Genomic DNA, 22,257 nt, shown 5'->3' with positions numbered 1-22,257 from the left:
CATTGTTCCTACTGGAAATGGGTCCTTTATATGCCTACAACAGTGAACACAACAAATACGTTATTGTTTCTATTTGCAGTTCAAGATCTAGGCTGAGACGCTCTGCTGGAAAGTGTTGGCTAAGTGTTTGTAAAGCCAGTTGAATCGCTATGAAAAATGTCTGGATCGAGGTGAATTGCTTGTTTAATCTATCTAATGGGCCTTGAGTGTAGCAGATGGAGTGGTATTTCCAAGGGTGTGTCAGATAGCTGTCTAAAAACATCTGTATTTTAGTGTTTCTGTAAACCTTGGCAAGAGTGTGTGCCTGTGTGTTTCTTTACTGTGTCTGTGTGTGCATGAGTGGGTGTTCCTAAACCAGCTGAGGCACACTTGGGGATGTCTAAGCCTTAGAAAATGAACCAGATATGTAACCTCTTGTCTGAAATGTCAAGTTTGTCAAAGATATTATCCCTGAAACCAAGCTTTAGACACTCGCAGTACATTGCAACTCATATTCTAGCATTGCAGATATGAGGGTTACCTATTAATGTACGCTTGAATTGCAATGTGCTGAAGCAGGAGAGTGCTCTCTTGTGCTTTGCTCCCACAACATTCAGAGTAGCTCCCACACAACTTTCTAATTAGTAAAGATTGAACTCAGGAAAGATGGTCTTAGAATAACATCTTAAGAGGGTAATGTCTTTAAGATCCTTGTGGGAGGGATGACAGTGCTGTTTCCTTTATTCCGGAAAAACAAAAACAAACATGTGATATCTAAAAAAGGTTGTATGAGTTCTAATGTCCATAACTTATTTCATGCATCTTCATCTCTAAGTTACTGAATTAGCCAGAGCCTGAGTGAATGTTGTGAAAAGAGTAACCAAGGGCACGCTGAAACGTCTTGTCATGTTCTGTGTTGCTGTGTCTCGTCTTCTTGCGAGCTTGCACAACACCAGCAGAATCTGACAGCCAACCATTTTTTTCTCAGACAATAACATTTATTTGACTCTTAATAACACAGTTATGAGATTCTCAGGCCTACGCATACTGGCACTTTCATACATAATGAATACAACAGTGCATTGACACCTTTAATAAGGACGCAACCGTCTCTCATTCCCAGAGCTCTCCTGACGCTGTGAGGTAGCTAGACAATTTCTCCCACTTCACCACAGTTACAAAGAAGGACCGTGGTTAAAGTCATGACATTCTTAGGGTTAACTATTTGGGCCTTGAATGGGAACTTTCTTTTTTGCTGTGTTGTTTGTTCACTTGCTGGTGGTAGAATTGTGTTGTGGGTGGGAGAGGAGAGTTGGGGGTGCTCTGTTGTCCTGGCGACTCCGGTGGGAAAGCTATGTTGTTTGTTAAGAGAGAGTGAATGAAGTGGGGGAGATGAGTGCAGAGGGACTGAGGAGGCTGGAAAAGGGGGTAACATTGAATGGGCAAGGACACTCGGTAAGAAATATAGAGGAATAACAAGATGAGAAAGTACAACACGTGAGAGGAGAGAGAAATAATGGCAGTGAGTGTAGAGAAGTTCAATGGGGTGGTCTTGACAAGAGGTTGTGGAAAAGAAGAATGATTGAATCTGGAGGAGTGACAGAGCTAAGAGAAGGGAAATATGAGAGCTCAGGTGGAGGGGTGACGAGGGAAGAGAAGAAGATCAAAGCGTTAACGGAGGCACAAGAAGAAGACGGGCCAAATGAGGTCTAAGTGGGTCTGTGATACTTGAGAGTTGACTTTGTTTAACGGAAGGAAATGGTTGACGATAAGAAACCACATGACTTTAATGGTCCCATAACAACTGTGATATAGTGTGTGTGTGTGTGTGTGTGTGTGTGTGTGTGTGTGTGTGTGTGTGTGTGTGTGTGTGGGTGTGTGTGTGTGTGTGTGTGTGTGTGTGTGTGTGTGTGTGTGTGTGGGTGTGTGTGTGTGTGTGTGTGTGTGTGTGTGTGTGTGTGTGTGTGTGTGTGTGTGTGTGTGTGTGGAAACAACATGCACAGGAAATGCCAGACTGATCCCAGTGGACCACAGATTTAGAGGATTTATTGTCCCTCATTCCTTTTCTCTCCTCTCTTCTCCGTGTAGTCTTCCCTACTGTATGTCAGGTGTAAGAACATGTTTGTTCCTTTTCACTCCACACTTCACTTCACAAACCATAAACCTCCCTGTAAGAGTCATAACAATTTACCCCATAAGGACCCCTGGTAACTCCATCAAGACACTTGCCCCCAATAACCACATACTCTTCTGCCCCCTTGGAAACCTCTTATACACTCTGGCTGTTTACCTTTGTGCTCCATTGTTAAAAGTGTCCCACTTTCTTTACTCATTGATATATCCCCTGGTGCTTTTCATTGCCACCCCAATGTGAACCCTATCTTTGAGTAACCTTTCTCCATCCTAAATAGATTTGTCATTCCTCACCATGTGGCCCATCACTCTTGAGCACACGCCCGCATGACACGGTACTTTACATACCCATCTATTATTAAACCCTAAACATTGATGTCACTACTGTTTTATCCCAGACATAATGCTGTATTTACTGAACAAGAGGAAGAAAGTGGTTACGTTTTGAGTCTAAGCATACTTGCATCATTTAATTATCAGCTCTTGTATCTATGTAGCACACACCAGCAGAGGTCTAGACTGCTTCCTCTTGATATACATCCTATACCTTTGAAAAGGAAGAGGCGATTTCTGTGAATCTCTAAAAAACCAGTGAGACTTAACTGCTCCAAGTGTCAGTCTGTTCAGGGTTTAGGAAATAGTGCAACAAGTCATGGCCTATTAAACACATTGTTTGCATATCCTGCGTCTTTCTTATACACACACCTACACTGGAACTAGCTTTCTTCAAGTTTGGTATTATATTATACAGAGAGAACTGGTCACAAAGAAATTGCTACATGTGCTCTCCATTTTTCACCGTACATTTTAATTGAATTCCCATGTATCTTTATAATAGATTGATCTTATTTTCAACTCTCTATTTGTGCAGTGTAGTTAGAATATAAAGCAAAACTATTTGTAGATGATGGGCTAGTGTTATCTGTGGATTCATGGCTGTAAGACGGGACACACTAAGTGTTAATGCTGCGTTTTGTCCTTATTTGTAGTTGTTGTACATTATGAACTGACTAACGTCTACTTTACAGCAGCATGCTTGTTGTCTGTCTCTCTCTTTGTCCATCCCCCGCTCTTTTCCATCTCCCTCAGCCCAGAGAGGGCTGTTTTCTCTCACTGGTCCTTGGCACTGATTTAATTACTTATTTGTTTAGTTTGTCATATTCTAAACTTCTCTGGCTCCGTGTTTTGCTGAGAAAAGAGATTTCCCTCCCTCCCATCCTCCTGTCAGCATTCCATACAGTCTCACCCCCCACTCACTGATTGTGTATGCATGCTCTGTTGTTTTACTTTTCCATCCACGTTTTCCTTCATTTAATTTAGCAACACTTTCTGTTCTTTCTTATAATTTTGTACTCCATTGCCTCTGTCATTTTCTCCAACTATTTGCCATTCCCTTCAGGCCAAATAGCTTCAGTGGTCTGTAATAGTCTCCAGGGAAGTCTGCTGTGTCCTCCACCCAGTCAAATGTTGTACAGATCAGTCAGTATTATGCATTGGGTGGATCTGAGCAAGTATTTTAATGGAAACTTTGGCAGTAAATGACCATACAGAATACCATGAGTAATGCGGTTATGTTATATTGTAGTTTCCATAAAATAGTACATTAGCTCAATGGCACACCTTCTAATGGGAAATGTTATCCTATCAAATCAAAAGTATTAATATGGATTCACGTTGGATTTACAGTTTAATTTTGGTCGGAATGGTCAGAGCCTAATGTGGAGGTTTCTGTTTGTTGCCTTTGTGGTCAGATTACTGCAGGCGCCTGAATTAATCACAAGTTAAAGATCAGGATTGTTTATTTTGAAATCTCATTGAAGCATAGTGGCTCTTACAGATGCATTGTTCCTTTTGATATTAAAATGAAAGCGTCCTGAGTGTTTATTCTCAGAGAATATAAGCCTTTCATCCACAGAACCATTGGTATAAATTATTAAACCAAATTTTGACTGAAAGAAATCTGTGTGTGAGTGTTCCCAGTATAGGATATCCTTACAGCTTGGCCAGTATAAATGCGGTTGATTGGGACTTGGCACCCATTGATTATGGGATGGAGGTTTCTGTGCTGGGCACCACCATCACATCATAACCCAAATGTAGAGCCTCTGCCAGTGGTTTACATAAAGCCTCTCCCTGAGCCAGCTCGACTGTTCTGACAAAATAATACACATGAATTAGACAGGACATTATATGGTGGACTGGAGTTTGAAAGTATGAAATTATGCTTCTGATTATTTGTCTTGCACAACTAGTCAGTTTCATATACACACTCCTTCTCATGGGGCATTGCTTGATTGCAATCTCAGCAGGAGAGGGAAATGTTAAGCATTGTCTTCAGTTGAAATGGCAGCAAAGGGATATTACACTTTACCTTATAAATCACGCTCTGCTTAAGGATATTTGGCTTGATCATCTGTGACTCCACCCCCCAAATCATTGCCAGTATCCTCAAACCTCAAGTATTGTTTTTTATTTCTGTCTGCTCTATGACTTTATCAGCAGTTCACCATAAGCAAAACATTTGAATATACATTTTGTTTCTCCATTTAATGAAGAACCAATATGCATTTAGGGTAACACTTTATATTAAGGTACACAAATTCACCATCAACTAGTTGTTAATTAACTTGCATATTAGCAGTATATTGGCTCTTTATTAGTCATTATAAAACACTTATTAATGCCTTATTCTACATGACCATATTCTACAAGTAATAGGCCATTGGTTGAGAGTTTTTCCTCGAATAGTAATTCTCCCATAATAACACTTAACAAATATGATCTATTCTTATGTAACAAGACATGAAACTATAAGTGTTAATTAAGTCTAAATAACTCAAAATAAGATTTTTATATCTAAGGACATGTTCCCTATTTTAAAGTGAAGTCTTGTTCATAACCAATAAGCTAGTAGTTTGACTCTAATTGACCTGAACAGGTTCCCTATTCTAAAGTTGCCACCTCTTCACACTTTGTAAATACATTATAGCACACAACTACTGAAATTAACCTCAACAGTACATGAACAAAGTAGGCACACGTTGAAATATCTGTTTTTATTAATGAACCACTAAAGAGAGGTTCAGACACATAAAAACAGATTTTATGTATTTGTGATCATACTGTGTGACCTGCTTGTATGTACTTACACAATAGGTGTACTGTTCTCTCTATGTGTTGTACTGTCTCAGTGTGAACATAGATCAATGAGCCAGCCAAACTCTTTTGAGAGCCAGGGAATGAGCAGCCATGCTCCTTTATTGACTTATTTGCAGTTCACTGACATTCAAACGGAGCGAAAGTCAAACTATAAAAAAAGAAGTTACAAGTTTAATGATCTCATACATGCAAGTGTAACATACACAGATTCACACATAGGACCGCTAAGTGTAAACAAGGTAAATATAGCTAATGCTAGCTGTGCAATAAGCCAACCCAGTCTCACGGCATTTCGTGTTATAGTCACGCAATTTATTTAATCTATTGATTCGTGTTCACCACGTCTTTTTGTCCGGTCGGGTCTTGGAAGACCAGAAGCTGTGTGGTTCATAAAAACATTTTCTTACTCAATATCTTACCCTAAGCCAAACCCTAACCCTTTTATTTTAAATTGTATAATATAGCCTATACGTTTTTTTGCCGTCCGCGAGGAAAATAAATGGGGCTCAGAGCCTCAGAATACTGAAATCTATATTTAAAAAATACATTGCTTCTAAAATCGTTCTGTGTCAGAATACTGAAATTGAAAGGATTTTTATCTCTTTTTCCTTCAAATTTGTTATTATTTACATTGCTTTTAAAATCGTTCTGTGTGACACAAAAAAAATGCGAAAATGGTGTTGGTGAACACGAATCAATAGATTAATTTCGTGACTATAACACGAAATGCCATGAGACTGTGTTGAATAAGCATGTATACAGGCTAGTATGGCTAACGCTAGCGTGCATGCTAACGCTAGCGCGAATGCTAACGCATTTTCTCATTGAGTTTAAACATCTCCAAATGTCATCACATAAACACAATACACAATTACTAATCCTTACAGTGTAAGTGTAAGGCTTACACTTACACTTACAGTCATTGCTTTCTGACGGACTTGACCCTTTTACTATTCAGGTTGCATAGGGAAAATTAGTAGTAGTCTACTGCCATGCTATTCAGTTCACTTTCTCCTACTTCCTGTACCCGGTTTCCTGTCTAACCTTCAGTACAAATTTTACAAAAATATAAATGTGCAAATATGAAACATACAGGTCAATATCACCTTGCTATTGGTAGCTGAACTGTCAATACCCCAAAACATATTCTTAGATAGAAATACCAAATATTTTGTTATTTAGACACAATTAACACTTATAGTTTCATGTCTTGTTACATAAGAATAGATCATATTTGTTAAGTGTTATTATGGGAGAATTACTATTCTTGTGGTACTACTGCCTTATTAGGCCCATATTGAGCAGAGCATATTAAGACCAAAACTCATGTACATAACTTCCTTACTTGCAATAAACAAGCACTAATTAGAGGGATATTGAGGAAAAACTCTCAACTAATGGCTTATTACTTGTAGAATACGGTCATGTAGAATAAGGCATTAATAAGTGTTTTATAATGACTAATAAAGAGCCAATATACTGCTAATATGCATGTTAATTAACAACTAATTGATGGTGAATTTGTGTACCTTAATATAAAGTATTACCACATTTAGTTTTGGAAAGTAGAGGAATGACATTTCACTTAGTTCATTTTAAGTTGTCCTTAAAGTTTAGGAGACTTGGTGCCGTGTTTCAATCCCCTCCTTCTCCATCTCGTATTAAGGGGCCCTGTTGCTCGGTCTGTGGGGATTACAGTGCGTACAGCCCACCCTCTGCAGGGCACCTGACTGAATCCTCTGCATCTAGCCATGAGAATGAGAACCAAGACTATTCCTTTTTCTTCCAGTGTTGTTTTTTTATTCGTAGCTTTTCAAGAGACAGTGTCACATCTTTATCCTTTTTTTCTCTGGCACTCTTTCTAAGCACTGAGAGGTTTTCACATACACAGCATTCATCAGCAGCAATCTTTTATATTTTGACATCCACACTTCATCACTTAATGAAGGACTGAGAGGGTAAAACGTATCGGGGTCACTGCAGTTTTAAGTATAGGAGGGGAATGTGGAAAATGTTAGACAAGTCTTTGTGTAAGGGTTTGAAAACCAGAACAATGTCAATCTTTATGAAAATGTCTTTATTCTTCCTTTTTGTTTATGCTCCCTAGCAACATCTGTCACCACATTACAATTTCGAACGTGCCTGTGGTTTACCATGCCACATTTTTCAGTCCCGATGTTTACCGTGATGCATCACCTTAGCACACACTGTACCACACTGTACAAGCCAGACACATGTAGTGGCAATGGCATTCTCCCTTTTCTTCCTATTCCCAGTTTATTCTGCTTTAATGCTCGAAAACTCTCTCATTCCGTCACTTTCTCGCTATTGCTCACATTTCTGAACCCTTACCCATAAACCTCCACATGTCTCTGCAGTCCAGACGGACGGAGGAATGTGTGCACCACTGGGGTCGTCGCATGCAAACTATATGAGTAACATGCCGGACGGGGGGGGGAAAGAATGACTTTTTCAGGAGCGGAGTCTGGCTGGACTTTTTTTGCCCATGTTTGGCGAGAGGATATGAGCGCTGTGTGCTCAGGGGACGTCTCTGAGTTACCCCCCCCCCCTCCTCCAACAAAGCCAGAGAGGTAGACGGAGAGACTAAAAATAGCACTGGGAGCCCAGGTCAGCTTCGAGCCAGGAGTAAGAAGTTGGGGGGCGATGGGGGAGGGGAACAAAAACATATGATGTAAAATTAAATGAACAGAAGGAGGCTTGTGGAAAGGTAGATGTTATGAATATCTGAAAGAAGTTAGAGCATGAAGTTAGCATTGAAAAGACTGCATTGTCAAAATCCCAGGTCTTGACAAACGCCTTACACAAGTTGGTGAGACCACGGGGGGATGTGTGTGCAATATCTTGAAGAGCAGGGGGAAAAAGGAGCAAAATAATGATCTGATGGAGGGTGTAATCTGGGCAGTGAATTCTGGTGGGAGCTCCCAGCCTCTCATCTATTTTCTCATATCTTTCTCTTCATGCACAGTTTATCATATCGCTACAGCGTGCATAACCACAAATCTCTCATATCTCCCCCGCTGGCAAACATGGAATGAATAAATGACCTGTGAGCCCACAAGATCTTCCTGTCAGAGACACAGAGGGTATAAGTGTGGAGTCGAGGGAGAAAAGATGAAGATGAGATATTGCTCTGGTTTGTGAAAGAGGTATGTTGTGCCACAGGATTTAAAGTAGGAGGGGAAGAAATATGTGTTGTAGGAGACGAGGGTCAGAATAATGAATTCCGCGAAGTAATGATGGTGAGATATCAACAGAATATATGAAGAGTGTAGGAATGGTGAAGTGAACAAAGGAATATGAGAAATATATGGTTGTGGGACTCAAGATACGGTTTTATGGTTTACTTTTTTCTTATTGTATAACAATGCACGATTAAAAGAAAGCATGAAAACACAATTGAATAAGAACACAAGGAATGAAAAATCTCTTAAAAAGTCTCTTTAGAAATGACAATACAAGAAAAGTGTGTACGTTGTGTTCAAGTATTTTCCACATAATACTACACTTTGATGGTTCTTAGTTTAGCCTGGTGTAGTGGAATGCCTGGTTAAGTGAAAACAAGTCCTTTTCCAGTCACAGCTCACCATCTGCTTCTGTTATATCCATCTTGAAATGGTAGAGCGTAGCATGTTTGGTGGTATTTCAGAGGCTCAAGTAGTCCAAAACAAACAATCCCTATTGTTACTGGCATATAGTATACTTTGTGTGTGTGTGCATGACTGTGTTTATGTATGGGTGCCTTTGTGTATACTCTCACATGTCTGTTGGCTGTTTATTTGTTTAATATCTGAGTGGCAGGCTGAACTAATTATGCACATATTTGATAGTTACTTTAAAGCAAGTTGTTTCAGATTTTGCCACCATTGTTTTTTCTCTTCTCATCTCTTCCTCCCCCATCCCTCCCTCCCTCTCTCAGAGCTGAGGTCATATTTGGCTGGGTTTGGTGTGGGCTGGAGTCTGTTTTTCTCATCAGTCAGTGTAGCTCTCAAGAATGCTACATGTGTGAAGGAAAGGGGGTTTATCTGGTCTGTTGGTTATGAAAGTCTGATTTTAGTACGGCTGCTTCATCATTACAGACACAACGCTAATCAAATGGAGAGAAAGAGAGAAGGGCATGCAGTTGGCTAACTTGGGTGTGACTTGTAGCTACACAGCTTTAATTGAACTATTCATATATTAAACTGCACTGTAACTTTTATTCATGTATTTCTTCTTTTAATGTTTATTTTATTATCTTTGCTTTTAATGACTGTTTTGAAATGCCATCTTCTTAATGTCTTTCATTTTTGTAAAGCACTTTGAATTGCCTTGTGTTGAAAAGTGCTATATAAATAAACTTGCCTTGCCTTGCCTTACACATGAGGGACTGTAAAACTGTTTCTGGATTCATTGTCTTGCTCAAGGACACTTCAGCAGGGTATACACTTGTGATGTGAACCTGAACACTTACCGTCTTGTGAAGTGAGAACTGTCCCTCTGTGCTCATTATACCACACTGCTGGCATATCTTTAATATCGATCAGTGGTTTCCCACAGAATTAGATATTTCCCTCTCTTTCAGACAGTGGCAACATAGTAGAAGAACATTAAAAAATATATATAATATCAAGAACTCTGAAAACTGAAAAAGTAGAGCAGTTTCAGGATTGTTTCTTGATGCCATCATTACACTTTATTTTGCCAGTTTATTTCAGTGATACGTGTCCTTCCTGTGGATAGAAAAGAGAAGATTTAACAATGTCAAATAAGGCAGGAATTGTAGGAGGTGATCAGCTCTAATAATACATTTAAGAAATATATATATTTTTCAATTTTTTCTTAACTTTCTATTTTGTGTTGCTTTTGTAAAATCATTGCTTTTGAAATTCCCCTCACCTTGGTAATGTCCAAGACAGGGATTAAGTCAAGTCCTGTGGAGACAAATGCCTGAAAATAGGATATTTGCAAATCCATCCCAGTGAAAGCTCTGGCAGAACAAAGAGTCTCCCTCAGCACAGTGTACCTCATGTGCAAGCCTGTTCCAGGTGGGTGGAGAATTTGCGCATGCAATTAAGACTCCTTCAGAGGCATAGTGACCTTTGACCTTGACGGCTCGTAAATGGTGACCTTTAGGAATGTTTTGAGGACCAAGGATTGGTAATTGTGGATTGGTGTCTGAGCTCTGGATGCCGGTAGGCCTAATGAGGGAATAGAGTGTGTTGTTTATATAGTTACTGTGGCTAGACTAATCTCTGAGGAGATATGTGAATGATCCGGGCGACACAAAGCTCATATAATGCCTGGGAGCGCTTCAGAAGGTTTCCATGACTTTTTCATATTCTGACGAAATCTTATTTAAAAATACTTGGTTTTGCTTGGTGCTATAAGGAATTTTAAGGAAACGCCTGTTCGCATTAACTGAAGAGGCATTTTTAAGTTGCTCACACATGCAGGGTCAGCTTGCAGATGGCTCAATTGGGCACACAATATAGTTATTGTGTCCTCAGCACACTCACACACATACCGATTGACTTTTGTCGCTCTTTGCTCTTTGGACAGACAGAGACTTGTTGTGTCAGGAAAAAATAACAGAGTGATTCAGAGATCCTAACTGAGTTAGCTGTTTTCTTGTCAGCCTCTTTGCCAAACTGCTATTGTTTTTAATGTAGATTTTTGTGAGAGTAGGCCCAAACTTTGTTTTCTATTTGTGTCTCATTCTCACTGTCTCATTCACTTCCTGCTTCAGACACACATCCATAAACACAGACCAGTCACCTTTGGCCCATTGTAATAGCTGCTCATGGCCTTACACTCTTTCCACCCCGCTCCAGATGTTATTGACACACCCCAGGAGTCCTGCAGAGAGAAATTTACGGAGACACGCAGCCAAACACACACACACACACACACACACACACACACACACACACAATTCTTCTCTCTGCATGCCACCTCGTAAAGTTACTTACACACACACGCACGCACGCACGCACGCACGCACGCACGCACGCACGCACGCACGCACGCACACACACACACACACACACACACACACACACACACACACACACATTTGCCCCCAGTTGTGCTTCAAACACACAGATAATTCAGGATGATGTTAGAGTCATGTCAAACAGCACGTGGGTTCGTTTTGGACTCTGAACTGTTGGTTTTGATAACATGCAGGGAGACGCTTGGCCTTACAAGCCCCAAAGTAAAAATCCTATTTATCTTTTGGTTTGTTTTTCTTTGGTTGATTATGAGACCTTGGAGATTCTGCAACAAAGCTAACATCTTAAAACAACACTGCGCTTAGTTTGTTCAGCAGTAGAGTTATATCTCACTGATCTCATGGTAACACATCATGAGTTGTTGAGTTGCCACGGTGACCTGCAGTTTGACTGACTGCAGGGTGCGGTAGGACAGGTTTTCACCTGCAAAATGTCAAAAACCCTGTAGCTGTGAACAGTACTGAATGCATTTGTTTCACAGTCAGGAGCCATCCATCTGAGTCAAACACTGAATGAAGGTCATTGTGTTGACCTTCCTGTTTTACGCATGTACTGTAAAGGCCTCTGGGAATGGGAAAAAAAGTAAACGTATGCATGTGTCACAGCTGAAGATAATTCATATTGGTTGGTGCAATGTAGAGAAGTGTGTTATGGTTAAGACAAAATGTGTGCGGTAAAACATCTGGCTGTGCAGGTCTGTGTGTCCTCTGTGAACAATAAAAGACTGAACACATGGCGTACGCAGCTCTCTACATCCTCAAGCTTGGATATTGAAGTTTTAGGAACACAAAAATCAAGCAGTCGTTTTGTTCAACCTGTGTTTTGTTGACACTCATCATTACAAAGGTTTCTGTCATGTCTATGTCACTCATATTGCTCAGTAGCTGACCTGTGTGTTTCTCTGTGTGTCCTCAGGGCAATATTCACATATGATGGAGTCACCAACAAGCTCAAGCTGGCTGACTCAGGAGGTAAGATGGATTGTAATAAGTGGTGTGTTTGTAATGCTAACTTTGTATTTCTAAGCCCTGCAAAGAATGACACTGACAGGATTTTGACTGTAAGCCTAAAAGGAATACACCTCACCTCTTGTGTTAAGAGAACATTCTTACAACTGTTGAGCAAAAATATATCATGTCATTGCATTTGTTCCCTAATTTCTAACAGCGGGTGGTGTGGCAGAACTGTCCGGCAAATTTCACATCTCCAAGCCTCAATACGGACTGTGCAAAGTGGGAAGTGTGGAGACAGGAGGCCCCCGGATTGCTATGATCAACTGGGTGAGTGGCAGGCTGGCTCCTGGGGCTTAGCACTTGTAAGCACAAGCTTATCATGTTAAAGAAACACACACCAGCACAAATTACAGGAAGACACATAAACCTATGAAAACAGCAGGTACACCGAGGTGCTCACAGACTTGCATTCATAAAGATTCAGCAATGACATTTAGCAGTTGCAAGACAATGGGTTTAACATCTTAAGTAGTCACATACTGAAAACTCTATGGACTCATTAATCTGTTAAATGCTCTGTAGAAAATCCTAAGCTTCTTGACTTATTCACATTCTATAGTTTTGTTTTGACATGGGCTTATTTGGCATCTGACATGTGGTAGGATGTATTATAACTTAATTGTATGACATCCAAATCTTTGTGAATCGCAGAGCATGTCTAATATTTGTATTTATCAGTGTACTGCACTGAAATGAATCTATTGAATTAACATTTTTTGCAGGTCTGTAACCTTGATTTGTTAATAATATATATATATATATGAAAATAAGTCCAGTAAAATAATTCTGAAAGGGTTTACAATGACACCAATCTGCTGTTATATTGGTAATATCGCAGCCATATTAAAGGAAATCAGTGTCAAAGATTATTTTCATATTAGGTTTGTAAATACTCAAAACAATACCGATGCTTTGAATTATACTCCATAATGAGCTAATATTTGAGCTTCTATGTTTTCATTATCAAAATGGGGAAACAGAGATTTTACCACAGCAATGTGAATCCCATTGTTTTAGTGTTATTTTAGTCCACTCCAAGAGAGGTATGATATGAATGTAAGTGTCCCCATCCTGTCTTTGTCTGCAGGTCGGTCAAAATGTGGATGACTTCCGAAGGACAGAATGTGCCAGCCACATTCCAGCCATCAAAAACTTTTTCAAGGTGCAGTACATCATGACGTGCAAAATCCTAAATCACTAACCCTTGTGCGCTTCATCCATTAGTTTGTCTATTTGTTTAGATTCCCATTAAATGTGCATTAAAGATGACAGAATTGCAGCTTTGATATTTGCGGTCAGGGGTGAGACTCAAGTAGTCATGTTCATGAAAAGAATATACCTGTCACTCAGTGTTTTCCGAAATTCCTGCTAAACAAAAAACATTTCTGTCCAACTTTCCCCCCCCTGGACTCTAGACGTTGTGCTCACAAACTCTATATTTACTCACGGGAGTTTACTTTGTATTGTTTTGAGAGTTTCCTGTCCTCAGTCCACTTCCTGTTCTGTTGCAGTGTTGGTCATGTGATTGGTCTATCTGCCATGTTGCTATCAGGGAGAGACAGCTACATTTGGGCTTAAAAGCTCCATTGTTTGCGGTGCTACCTGAATTCACGTCACAAAATCAAGTCGTGACATGAAGTGGAGGGAATAGAAAAAAGCTAATTCATCTATATTTGTTATGATTCAGGTTCATGTGTTTTTTATGAATAGTATATAAGCAACTCTGTCCAACTCAATGTTAACTGCAACTTCTGTCAGTGTGTGCTCCTCAAACTGTTTATTTAGTGTTGCAGCAAACTATGAGAGGTTCTAATGACCCCTAGGTTTACTAGTTTCCATATAAAGGCATCATCCAGTCAACTGCAGAAGCATCTGTGGAATGTTTGTTGTTTCTTGTCCCTTTTTTTTTTAAACGGTGAAAGTCAAGACTGGGATTATGTGAGCCTCTGACTGAAAGCGCCTAACCCCTCTGTGTGTGTGTGTGTGTGTGTGTGTGTGTGTGTGTTGTGTGTGTGTGTGTGTGTGTGTGTGTGTGTGTGTGTGTGTGTGTGTGTGTGTGTGTGGTGTGTGTGTGTGTGTGTGTGTGTGTGTGTGTGTGTGTGTGTGTGTGTGTGTTGGTCCTGTGTGCATGTCATTACATTGCATTTAGCATGTCCTGTGTGCATATTCATTTGGGATTAGAAAAGTGTACAGAAATAATTACATTGTAAATATTACTTAGATTAAAGAAATGTGTCTATCCTTCAGAGAATTGTGGGACCCTAACCTTACCACACATACATACACACAGCCACACACACTACTCACTATTGTCACCACTACTTCTCTGCGATTACGGCAAAAAATGGAACTCAATCATGACCAAACTGTTGTTCTGAATAGTTTACACTTTGAGAATAAGAAAGAAACGTTTCTTAGATTTATTATATATCTGGTTCATATTAATAGACAACATATTATCACCTTGCACCATGGCCATCCCTGCCAAGCATATGGATTGCATTTGCCAAGACTGTAGTGACATAACTGTGCTATCCTGTTTCCTGTTCATTCCAACTTTACGAGCAAACGTGGCGTTTTCACACATTTTTAAGGCACAGTAATCCTCTTGACTCATCTTTCCCATCAAGTTCATTGCTCGTAAAGAGAAACAAATGTTTAAACGTGCTTCATACAGTATGCCGGTAAAGAAAGCATTGTTGAAAACGTGTAAAGCACAGCTGTCTGCGTCATATCTCGCTCTGTAAAATCATCTGGAATTGGCGTGTGATTAATTCCTGAAGAAATATTACTCACAGCAGTTGGATAATAATTTATATTTATCTTCAAAAGGATTTCACATCCACATGGCAACAATTAGTACACCAAGAAGTGACCCACTGTATAGAGATTCAGTAATTGTAGATACCTCACAGATTTCTCATGTTTTAAAGATAACAGGCATCAATTACTCCAATCGCCGGCTCCATGTATCTGTATCTTGACAATTTTAACTTAAGAAGCAATGTTTATTGATTAATTTAAAAAAAGTCGATCAATTAATACGTTTATTTTTAATTCAAAGTATTTTTTGGACAATAATTGTGAATCTGGCACTTTTAACAATGGTCTATTTTGACAAAAGGAAATCCAAACTTTATCAGCCAATGCTCATGCCAAGTCAAGGACATGGCATTACAAAATACATTTTGTGAAAACTCAAAGGCTTCTTGTTTTTAGGCCACTTCTACATAATTCTTTTGTGAATTAAAACATAATGAAACCGTTTTTATATGTTCTCAGGGGATGTTGGAGGGGACGTTGGATATATATGAATATTACAGCAAGGGAATTCAAGGTTGTATTTAAATGTTGTCCACAGAAAATAAACAGACGCCACAGCATAACAATCCTGACTCACAGCTAAATTCATACTTGACCTTGCAATGTACGGGAAACAGAACTACTGAGATAACCCATATACATAAATCGACTGATGTGATGATAACTGGGGGCTCAATTAACTTGTTTTCTTGGAGTCTTGGCTTTCATTGCCTTGGATGCAGTTAGTTAGATTTTCCCTTGGCACTTAGTTGGTGTGTTTTTGTTGTTTGCCTTTTTCCTCTTTCAGTTCTTTCACGTTGTGTTCCTGGCTTGCTATGCTGCATGTCCCAGCTGGCAGTGAGGGGCTTTTGTTAAGGCGAGTCTGCAGCGGCAGATTTGGAGACATTACATTCTGTACTCCTGGGTGGCGTTAAGTAATACAAACTTTAATATGAATAGGGTGCAGCTGATTTCATTGTTCTCCGATTACACTAGAATAATAACTGAATAAAGTGAGTCAGAAGGGTGTGTGTGTGTGTGTGTGTCAGATCAGATGTTGGTGTGTCAGATCAGATGTTGATACTGTGAGTGATACACTGGAGGAGAACATGATCTAATACAGTATTATAAAGTGTTGTACAACTGGAAAAAAGCAACAAGTGAAGCTGAATAATTTTTCTTTAATTTAATCAAATCTATACTTTAATTAATCAAACATTTCAGAAGCATAACCATATTTGTCCACGAAAAGGCCTGGCAGAAAAACGGTCTTTTTCTGTGGAGCATGAGATTTGGATATTAACAAAGAACAATAATGCTGCTGTAAACGTGGAGCAAAGCAACTTGTGCAGGTCGAGGCACTAAACCCTGAAGCACTTCATCATTCTCGTCTGTCCTGTCGCCCTGACACACACTTAAGATCAGAGGCTTTACTTTCATGTCAACCAACATAGGCCTCTTTGCTCCTCCTGTCTTCATTAAACTGAGGAGCTGTCACTACCAATGTGGAACATTATGTCATAAATATACCAATGCATAATCGAACTGCCCATGAATCACCTAACATTATCTTTTTATATTTAAAGAAACTTATTCAACACAGTGATGTACACAATTTAACAACATTTTAATGAGGAATTCTTTGTGCAATAATACAACTTATTATAATTCAGTAAACTGGGTCAGACTTCAACTTGGGACGCTTGAGTATCCCCACATCCACGTACTGCATCTGCCTGAACAGACACACTAACTCCTGAGGAGGAGACAGTCTGTGTGATTATATTTAGCCTGTATTTCGCAACCTGTCTCATCACCTTGGGATCCTTAGATTGTATTCTTATTCCCATCGTCATTTTCATCTCCAAGGTTTGCTACAAATACTTGATTCTAAGTCAACATGCCCGTTGGACGTTATGCAGAGATGTTTCCTTAGATATGGGGGATTATGCCTCACGTGCCTGAATAAAGCAGTTTACTGTTGAAGCAGCAGTAAAACATCTTGCCAATTGGCATGTGTGAATACTTTGCATTTACAGCAAACCACATGTAATTGGGTGGAAACAGATGGAAAAGAACATTTAGGGAATTGTGAGAGACAATCTTAGGGACTTTATTTAAACTTTAACACTTGTGATTTACATCTTGAATAAAATAATACAAAAGGAATCCAGGTCCTGAAGTGCCTCAGTGCTGTTAAATGACTCCACAAGAGTTTTAAAAAGTAAGGTACATATTTAGAGATCATTTGCGTGAAGAATTGTCGAAGCATGGAAGAAAATATCTTATTTGTCCTGCTTTTTCATAAACTATGAGTATAGTGACACCATCACTAACCCTGGCAGTGTTTGTACCTCCTGTACCTCATAAAAAACAGTTCATGAGGATAAAGGGTTGGTGTCATGTGTAATGGGTAAACTTGTTCTGCTACTGTGGGCTTTTTGTGTAGATTGTGGCTCTGTCTGTTTCCATGATTTTCCAAGACTCCCTGGCAGAACTGTGGACTGCTTGTTTGGTGTGTGTGCAGTTGGCAGTGACAGCTAGAGTGATACGGATTATACACTGCGCTGACATGTATTATAGGGCACATTGAATGCTCTGTTCAGTGTCAGTGTCAGCGGTGCCACTCAGATAAAGCCGTGGTTTCCTGTTGGAGGCAGACAGACCTGGCTCTCCATCAGAAAAGCCCGGACTTACTATGAAAGGAAATCATTCTGAGGTCCTGCCCACATACATGAATGAGTTCAGCTTATGTCTAACACCTATCCATCCCATAGAAATAACATAAGTAGAATACTATGTTATTGTTCTGTGGTTTTTGAATATGATCTGTTGATAGTGTTTTTATTTGTTCATTTAATCGTTTATTTGAACCGGAACAATGCACATTAATGAACATTTTAAACAAAATAATGCTTTGAAATGTAAATGAGCCGGATTTGAGCTTTGAGCTAATTTCCATCCGTAGTCCCGTCACATACAACATTTATGAACATAACATTTATATACATACAAACAGAAATACATGATATGCAGAAAGAGCATGAGCAGCATACAAGCATTTACCACAAGGCAGTACAATGTAGCAGCTACGACATATAAAGTGCAGGAGGAGATAAAAGGGCTACATAAAGTGCAAGAGGAGATGCCCCTGTATTAAAGTGCATTTAGCGGTGATTGCACGTCTGTTTGTTTCTTAACCATGCTTTGAGTTGACCTTTAAAACTATTGACAGTGGGACAATCCCGTATCTCAGTTGGGAGGCTATTCCACAATGAGCTGCCTTTAACGGAGAGGACACTTTGTCCAAAAGTGGTCCGTCTGCGGTGGACTTCACAGTCTCCTCTGGTTTCTGACCTAGTGCAAAACTCAAGAAATTGTGTTTTTCAAGGATGGTACAGTGGTGGTATGAATAAGGCTTTCTGTCAAACACCTTGATAGCTCTCTTGTACAGCTGTTCTATTGGTTTCAGGTTTGTGGCACAAGCAAACGACCAGTTTGTCAGACAGTATTCAGTGTGGGATAGAATCATGCAGTGGAGGTATGACTTTGCAGCATTGACAGTTAAGAAAGGTTTGATTTGTTTAAAATGTTGCAAGTTGAATTTAACGGTATTGGATACTTTCTTGATATGTTTCTTAAAAGTCAAGTTCGAGTCCAGTATGACTCCAAGATACTTGAATGTCTCTTAATCTCCCTTTAGCTTGATTTCCAAGTATTGAGCAACTATTGCATGTTAAGTAAGGCCCTTTCTTTCTCTACTTTTTTGCAAAAGCACAAGCTTTCACACCCTTGTGTTCTTACTTTCCCCATATCACACCCTATTTCCCCCTACTGCCATCAATAACCATCCAAACCAATGCATTCCTGTGCTCATTCTGAAGCCAGGGAGTATTTTCACTCTCTTACAATCCTTAAAACTGAAGCAGTTGCACAACTGTTTGGCTCTGAGTTTGCATAACTCCAAGTAAGACCAAGAGAAAACCACCAGAGGGACTATGTGTACTTGTGTATGGATTTATTGTGTCTACAGAATGTAACGGTGGAATAAATTCACATATGTCTAAATCTATGTGCCGTCTCTTTCTCTTTCCCTTCGTGTTTCAGGAAGCTCATGTGTTCATTAGCGCAGAGAAAGTGGAGGATGTGACAGAGGAGAATATACAAGCTGAGCTCAACAAGGTCCAGGCCAATGCTCCCACCCAGTGGGCGAGAAGGAGCTCCAGGTCCGCTGACAAAGAGGACTTAGTGGTGAGTCTACTGCAATACCGCGTCGGCCCATCAGATGGAGACAAAGACTTTCATATACACATTATGACATAATTCAAGACAGAAACGTACCTCCTTAGTGACTTCAGTGTTTTACTTTTGCTATTAGTATGTTGTTTAACCATGCTCATGAAAATAATAATCATTAAAAAAAAGCTGTTCATATTTTGACATTTTAAGAATGTGTGGCTCTGCATTCACTATTCCTTTGTATTTCATAAAGGGTACCAACTACAGAAAAACTAATGCTGCCATGGAGATGAGACGTATAAACAGAGACTCCTTCTGGGCCCGTGCAGAGGTATGCTAAAGTATCCATCTGTTTGGCCACATTTTAGAGGCTTAAATGTAGCTACCCTGCCGTTTACTCTTTCATTGTTTCCCATTGTTTTTTGCAAGCGTGAAGAGGAAGAGAGGAAAGACGATGATAAGAGACGAGCAGCAGAGGAGAGACGCCGCATTGAAAGAGAAAGAGTTTTAAAAGAGAGGAGGGATGCAGAAGAGAGAGACAAGAGGATGAATGAGAAGCTACAGATGATTGAGGAGCAAAGGTGAGAGCAATGGCTTTCAATACTGTCCTACAGTATAGTGGCTTTATTTTGTGTAAATTGAAGGAGCAAAGTCAATTAAATTACACAGTAAATGCACCAATGATTATTTATTATTTATCTTCCTGTCTCGCAGGAGAAAACGGGCAGAGCAAGAAGAAGAGCTAGGCAAAAAGGAGAAATTAAAATGGGTGAGTGAAATGATGTTTAGCTAAACCTTTCAATGATCGTCTAGCTTTGGCTTGTAAAATGATTGCAAATGGTCCATCAAATGGCTTTGGGTAGTGGCAAAATGGACACCTGCTTTTCTGCCTTGTGGCTTTCCAGTTTGGTCAGATATGTCTGAAGTCATTGACCGCTGTGTAAGAACTGGATTAACCTTTATCCTTGAGACGTTTGATTCCAAAACTATAATTGTTTCTGAGGATATTATAACTGAACCTTTAATTCATGACCCCCTTCATCATCATATAAACTGCTATATGAACAAACAGTGGAGTTATTAAAATGTACAGGGGAATGTGGACTATGTACCCGCTGCTGATCGTTCAGTTCGTAATGAGACATTTAATAGATGCACAGTTGATAAGAACATTATCATTTAGCTAATTAACTTGTCACCGATTCCTTGCCGCACGCACTGAATGGTTGCTATGCATATTCACGGCTTGAAATAGCGAAACATGAGAGACACAACGATTATAGAGTATTATGAATGCCAAAACATGCCAGGGTTGTTGGTAGCATGTTTAAACTGTGCAAATAGTAAACAAGAAACTGAAAAGAAATCTCAGTCTGCAGGTGGGTTGTTTGTATGATCATAGTTTTAGAGGCAGAGTTACACATTAACCTCCGGTATTTGGTTCAGACTGTATAGTAATACCTGTGCGAGGTGAGAGTAATGGTGGTTTTACTTGTGTGTAGTTTAGAGATATTAGATGCCTAAGAGTAAAGCAAAAGAAACTGCTTCGGATATATTGCTTTGTGTCAGCAGTTTTCAGATCATTAATTCAGGACTACATTTTGAAACATTCAAGTTACACTAATCTCAGGTGTTGTCATCTACTTTATCAAATAGTTTAAAATGAAGAGAATGATTGCTGTTGTGTTTGTGCACTGACAGGAGCATCAGCAGAGGGAGCATTTCGATGACATGAGGGCTCGTCTGAGAAGGAGTGAGTCCATAGAAAAAGCAGCAGTAAGTGAATCTACTTTATGTTCTACTCTGTCAAAGACCTGACCTGTCTTTAGAATGCAGTTTTTTGTTGAAACCTTCTTAAAAACTGGCCAAGTCTGTTTAAAAATGTCAATTTAATTCTTATTCTGTATGTTTCTTGACCTGCAGGAGGCAGCAGAATTAGTGTCCCAGCGCTCCATGAACCCCAGGGAGTTCTTCAGGCAGCTCTCATCATCATCATCACAGAGTCCCACCAGCCCTGGATCCTCCCGCTCTGGTACGTTCACTGTGTGAGCTTCAACAGAGAGAAATGCTGAAACTGTTGAAGGTCCGGACGAGCTTATTAAATCACAAAGATCAGCCCAGACAAACTGTTTTCTCTCTCTCCAGGCAAACCCTTCAGACGATACCAGCGCAGCCTGACAGACACAGCCTTCATCTTCACTAAAGCAGAGGACAGCACGTCTTCCTCCCCTTACAGCTCACCCCTGGTCTCCCCATTCTCTCGGGCTGCTACCTCCCCCATCTATCGTGCCACCTCTCCCCCTACAAGCCCTAATTTCCGCCCTGCCACTTCACTAAGGCCCAGAGCCCCCATGTCACCGCCTACATCACCCCTTCGCCCGGCCCCTCCGGTCTCGGCCCTGCCCAGCGTTCCACAAAGTAAAAACCAAATTCAGGCTGTTGTTGAGCCCAGACCTCCGTCACCCACAGAACCCTCTGCACCTCCTGCTTCCCCTGATCTCTTGGCTTCATTGTCCTCCTGTTTAAACAAACCCTCCCACTCCCATGCAGACGCCCTCCCTTCCTCCCCCCCAAACACCCCAAACCAGCCCGAGGACTCAGCTTTCTGCTTCGAGCCTGCTCCTGTTCCCGAGAGAATCACAGGTAAGCGAGATGGGACACAAACAATTATATTGGGATCTGATAATACAATGTTATTCCATTTATTAGGTAATTATTATTTTCTCTCATTGCAAAAACAAAAGGGTCGTGCTGCAATGTGAAGAAGAGCAAATCACTCTGCTTAGTACCTTGCCGAATACATTAATCAGCTGACATTTAGAATTGATATGGTAATATTATTTCATTAAAGGCTTAAGTGACTTAAACGCTTTTGAAATAAATGTATTCCACCTACTCTGTGTAAAGCAGCCCGCAGCTTT

The 22,257-nt window shown here is 40.1% G+C and overlaps 1 protein-coding gene across 1 annotated transcript in view; it reads left to right on the top strand.

Annotated features, from left to right (window-relative positions):
* Window positions 1–22,257, top strand: part of si:dkey-40c11.2 (drebrin) — a 31,993-nt gene that overhangs the window by 7,172 nt on the left and 2,564 nt on the right. Inside the window, exons 2-11 of the mRNA XM_034118470.1 lie at window positions 12,198–12,253; window positions 12,450–12,562; window positions 13,383–13,457; window positions 19,205–19,348; window positions 19,590–19,667; window positions 19,766–19,917; window positions 20,051–20,105; window positions 21,038–21,112; window positions 21,260–21,368; window positions 21,482–21,979. Coding sequence (XP_033974361.1) covers window positions 12,198–12,253; window positions 12,450–12,562; window positions 13,383–13,457; window positions 19,205–19,348; window positions 19,590–19,667; window positions 19,766–19,917; window positions 20,051–20,105; window positions 21,038–21,112; window positions 21,260–21,368; window positions 21,482–21,979 — 1,355 coding nt within the window. The remainder of the gene's footprint in view (window positions 1–12,197; window positions 12,254–12,449; window positions 12,563–13,382; window positions 13,458–19,204; window positions 19,349–19,589; window positions 19,668–19,765; window positions 19,918–20,050; window positions 20,106–21,037; window positions 21,113–21,259; window positions 21,369–21,481; window positions 21,980–22,257) is intronic.

This window comes from Trematomus bernacchii, unplaced genomic scaffold (genome assembly GCF_902827165.1).
Source record: "Trematomus bernacchii unplaced genomic scaffold, fTreBer1.1, whole genome shotgun sequence".
Classification (NCBI taxonomy): Eukaryota; Metazoa; Chordata; class Actinopteri; order Perciformes; family Nototheniidae; genus Trematomus; species Trematomus bernacchii.
Note: the sequence above shows the minus strand (reverse complement) of the source record. Positions and strands in the feature narration are given on the sequence as shown.